General features: G+C 40.6%; 1 protein-coding gene across 3 annotated transcripts in view; it reads right to left on the bottom strand.

The window, feature by feature from the left end:
• Positions 1-1,368: 1,368 nt before the first annotated feature.
• The window catches only part of RNASET2 (ribonuclease T2), a 54,898-nt gene continuing 51,125 nt past the window's right edge, over positions 1,369-5,141 (bottom strand). For all 3 annotated transcript variants that reach the window (XM_019527327.1, XM_019527325.1, XM_019527326.1), the window contains 3 exons: positions 4,631-4,676; positions 4,347-4,421; positions 1,369-1,960 (listed from right to left, as the gene is read on the bottom strand). In XM_019527327.1, the coding sequence (XP_019382872.1) occupies positions 1,784-1,960; positions 4,347-4,421; positions 4,631-4,676 (298 nt within the window). In that variant the 3' untranslated portion in view covers positions 1,369-1,783. The remainder of the gene's footprint in view (positions 1,961-4,346; positions 4,422-4,630; positions 4,677-5,141) is intronic.

Genomic DNA, 5,141 nt, shown 5'->3' with positions numbered 1-5,141 from the left:
TACTGATGGGAAAGGCAGGAGTGGGGCAAAATGTAGAGGAACCTCACTTCCATGAGAATGGCTCTCTCACCAAGTCTGGCTTCCTGTTTGCTTTCCTTCCAGTCTCACATTTGTTCCCTCCTGGCTACCCATCTTCAACAAATGGGGTGCTTTAGCTCAGTGGCGCAGATCCATGGTCTAGTGGTAAAGCTACATGGCTGGAGAAATGGGAGATATAAATTCAAATCCCCACTACATGATAGCGAAGAGGGCCTAGAAACTGTGTCTCTCATTCCCTGGGCTTGCACCCATCCCACTAGACTTTTAAGTTAAAAGATGGGAGGGTTCTTTTCCCCCCCAACCTGTCACTAGTTAATTTGAGGAAAACCAGGACATTTTGTGGACTTACTTGGAGTCATGCTCTTTCTTAAGCAGACTAGTATTCTGAAGAAGCATAAGTGGCCAGATCAGTTCTTGCTTAGCATGCTGAGAACCACAGGCAACTGGTAGGAGGGCCATGGGGCGGGGGGGAAGTGGACATGTGCCCCCCCCGATATTGGCCCCGCTCAGGACAGGGCACCTTTTTTTGCTACGCAGGCCAGCGGCATGTTGGGGGAGTGGGGGGCACTAAGCCACGGCACAGAAGTATAGGAGTGGATATGGGGCTTTTGGCTTGTCCCGGGCATGCCCACAAATTGTGCCTCCCCAGTCACAGGAAGCGTAAGTCACCCCTGCTGAGAATGACAAAGTGCTGTCCTTCTCAGGGAGGAAAGGAGAAGGGTGAAGAGTCTAAAATCTGTCTGAATAGCCAAAAATACCACTTATGTGGGAAAATTTAGCCATGTAACTGCTACTTGCCTAAATGTGGAGTTGTATTTGGGCCAGGGTGCACAGTCCTGAAATATAACACACACTTTTAATGCTTGCTGACTTCAAATGGAGATACAAGACGTTTGAAGTCTCACAAGACTGGGCTTGTAGTCAGCACTCTTAGGACATGGGAATGCCAACCAGTTACCACAAATTGATTACCTTTCAAACCCAGTGAAAGGGCATGGGTTTGAAAGGGCATGGGAATATACTGTGTGCCTGCTTCTCCATACTACATGCCCAGGTGCACACTGTAATCCTACATTTAATGAAAACTAAATGTGTAGTAGCTTAGCTCTCAGTGAAAAACTAGGCTACAGCAAGGTAATGGCACACTCCTGTAAAGTGCTAATGTGTCATAAAGCCAGCCCCCCTTCCTCCCCAACCACATACTGTTACCTCATGGTAACTACATGTTTTACCAAAATAGGGATCCCTGAACAAAATCCTTGGTTATTTTGTCTAGGAAAATTTTTCCCAGGAAACTCATCTCTACTATAAGAAATAACAATCTTTTCATTTTGGGCCAAGGGGTTAAGTCATGCTCTGTTTGCAAATACAAAAGAAAATAGCCAAATAAAGAATCAGTCTTCTTGGAAACAAAGCCATGGACTTTTAAGTCACAGTTCTCACTTTTAAGCGTACTTTCCTTTTAAAAAAAGTGAACCATATTCTTATCTCATTTACTTATAAAATTTAAAATAGATTAGCACCTTTGTAATGGAGATTAGAATGACCATTGCCTCTAACTGAAAAGCGCTTTCCACTGGCAGTACTTCAAAAGCATTAATGCTTCCAAGATTCCAGCAACATATGCAAGTGTAGTATCATCACCTACTGAAAAAGGGCTGTTCTATTGCTTTCCAAGATCTTTTTTTTCTTTTAAGGTATTTACAACAAAACATGTCAAGCTCTTGTTGCTTCAGTTTTAAAATTAAACCTCTAAAGGGTAACTTGTCAGGGTATCATTACAGATAGACAGCTCCTCATGTCTGAATTGCAAGTCATTCTGCATTAAGAAGAAATTAGTCTTCGAGTGTGTGCAGTTTCTCAGCTCCAATTCTTTGGTGAAACAGAATTCAATTTGACCAATCGTTTGCACATCTTCATCCTAAGAACAGTAAAAAGGAGATATTCAGCTTTTAAGTACCTTTTCAAAGTACTGTAATAGAGGAAAAATGAATTATATACAACACCTTAAATATGTGGTAACATGTACATCATTTTATAAATGTGAAGTATGGAAGGGTAATGTTTCTAGAGGTATCCACTACATAGTGACCTTTTTCCATTTATCTAACTTGCAAAGTGTGCAAATAAATGAATCAACATGGATGCTTGACAGCAAATGTCTGTGATGAACGGGGAAATCTTTCTATGTAAGTTATAAAATTGCTGCATCATTAAGTGTCTCACTGTGTAGTGAGTCCACCATGGGCTGATGGGGTGCCTGACATGTACCACATAATAGCTCTGTCTGAAAGCAGTGACAGAACTACCAAAAGAAGTTATTAACCATAACAACTGAGCACTAGCTGAACAACAGGTAAACAAACAAGGATGTCTAGCATGGGAAACCAATTTACTCCCAACTTCTCAGCAGAGACTTGGAGATTAAAACAACAGAATTTCCCCACAAAGGGTAAATTAAAAAGCTGGTTATAGATTTAGCCATATAATGTAGAAATACTACATGCTACTTACTGCTTGAGAACCAGAAGCAGTCTAGCTGAAGTAGAGTGGAACTCCAGGAAGAAATTTAGTTTTCATTGAGCTCCAGGGCTGCCATAGTATCTTATTTAAAACACGATGCAATAATAATATATCCCCAGGGCCATCCCAGGGGGGAGTGGCACAGAGCCAGGCAGGGTGCGCATGGCGATTCTGTGCTGCAGCCAGCTTCATGGCTGGCTGGCCACTCAGCACCCCCCCGCCCCCCCCGAATCCAGCATGTCTGGCTGCTCACCACCAGCTCCCCGTGGAATCTGCTGCCACACAGGCTGATTTGCCCTGGGCCCCGCACCCTGCATATCCCCCAAAGCTATTGTAAAACTGTCTTGTTTAGAGTGTTTGTCTGAAACTTAAGACGACTTAGACAATTTTTCTTAACTAATTCAACTGCCATCCAAGTATCCTGTGGATGTAAACTGTGGGGGTTAATAAAATGCCCTAAAAGAAGGTATTTCCTTTTATTGCCTTTCATTTCACCTATTGTCCCACTTGTTCAGTTGCAAAGACAAAGGAATAATTAGGCAATAAGATCTCTGGCTTGGAAGTCACATTTTGTGTATGTTTGTGTGGCATCAGTTACAATGCTGCAACAATCACATGGGAGCACTGCATCGCAACAAAAGACAGGAACATTGGAACAGTTGCAAAGAAAGTGCTACCAGCTGAGTGAACCTCCCTGACTGTCCCCTCACCACTATTTTTTCCAGCTTAGAAGTAACACTGGTATTTAACCACCAAGCCTCCCATGCTCATCAAAATCTGAGTAGTGTCTGGATCCCATTGAAGAGGGCGGTAAAATTGCAATGGACATGAGCCCATGTGAGCATCAATTGGACCTTGGTAGTGAACCAATTCAAAAGATTAGTCACTCAGCATCCCTTTAATTGAGCAGATGTTTATGAATATATAGCAACAACCCATATTTAATTATTGTTGAAAATGTCTTTTAAAGGATGAGATATTGGGTTTAAACTAGAAGATTTAATGTGGGGGGGGCGAAAAGAAAAAACTTCAAATAACGACTATAAAAACGGACAGACAGACAAAAGGGATATTTAAACTCTTACAGCAATTTTAACTTGGCAGGATTTTCATAAAGTAGCTTTCAGTATAAGTGGGATAATACAGCCAAATGTTTTCCAGTAAAACAGTTCAGTAGAGTGAGATAAAAAGGAGTTGTTCCCATGATTGTTCCATGACTTTAAGACAGTCACCTTACTAGACCACAGTAAAAAAGGCAAATTATACAGCTAAACTGAAGTCATTATTATGTTCACTGTGTTCTACATTAAAGCTTTATTTTAACTCAGTTATATAGAACAGTGTTGGGCTAAGAGTTTCTGATTGTGCATACCACGTTCTTTGCTATAGGGAAAATTAGAGACCAGCTGCTCACAAAAGAAGGAAAACAACTGCTTAGTTCTCTTTTTCTGAATCAAAAGGAAAGCCAAAATACATTTCTGCTTTCCCAAGGATTATTCCTTTAAGAAGAGTCTTAAAGGCACATCCCTGAATTTCCAATGGTCTCATGTACTAGAACAAGAACTCCCCCCTGCCCTGCCAAAAAACACTGCTAAAATTTTGTCTAGTGAGACAGTTGGCAAGGTGTTGTTTACTTTTGAGAGAAACATATTTGAGAGGCATCATGCAATGTACCGACACAGAAACTAAACAGAAAAAAGCATTGAGTGGTTAATAATTTAGTTATACCATACACATAAATGTCTGTCTTCTAGTGTTCCAATAAAACAAAACAAAAAATTAACCTCTTCTGGAGGAATGCACTGTATTTTTGGTGTCACTCCATAAAAACTTGTAAGGGCTTCTTTTATGGCACTCATCTGAAGATTTAAAAGACAGGGAGAGTCAAAAAGGACTTCAACAAATAAATAACCTTTTCGTATGTTCCCATTTCCCATTTTGTATACAACATAACTCTTAAGTAACTATAGAACTAGATGAGTTTGCTTATCTACAATGAGTTTGAAACTTCCAATTCCTAAAAGATGCATTAAAATTATTTTATTTAACATACAAGAACATGTCTTACCTGGTAATACGTATGGCCTGGTTTTATTCCAACTTTCAAGAGGTAACTGGAACAGACAAAAAAACAAAACAAAAAGCAAAACCCAAATAGAATACACTTTTACATTTCATTTGGCATTGATACAAATGAGTAAATAGCCAATCTTCGTAGGAGAGCTAGACAATTAGATTTAATGAAGGAAGAAGCACAGCTCCTCAGTACCCTCCTGGGCTTAAGCAAGCAACTTTCTTTATCTGGTTTCCCAACAGCTGCAGTTTGGGAGGAGCATGCTAATGTTCTTTGCACTCACTCTGCAGAGCACTAGGCTGCAGTGTGACATGCTGGTCCAGACAGAAATGGCAATGTTCACCTGATCTGGCTACAGGAAGCAGTTTATAGCTGTGACCAAACAAGTACACAGCTGCAAACAGTTTTAAAAAATGGCTGATTGCATGAAAATATGACCCCTCATTGCATGAGGTATCAGATGAAGATGTTACAACAGGCAGCATCTTTAGCAACTTGTGTCTAT

The sequence above is a fragment of the Gavialis gangeticus genome, unplaced genomic scaffold (genome assembly GCF_001723915.1).
Source record: "Gavialis gangeticus isolate Ggan-Ray unplaced genomic scaffold, GavGan_comp1, whole genome shotgun sequence".
Classification (NCBI taxonomy): domain Eukaryota; kingdom Metazoa; phylum Chordata; order Crocodylia; family Gavialidae; genus Gavialis; species Gavialis gangeticus.
Note: the sequence above shows the minus strand (reverse complement) of the source record. Positions and strands in the feature narration are given on the sequence as shown.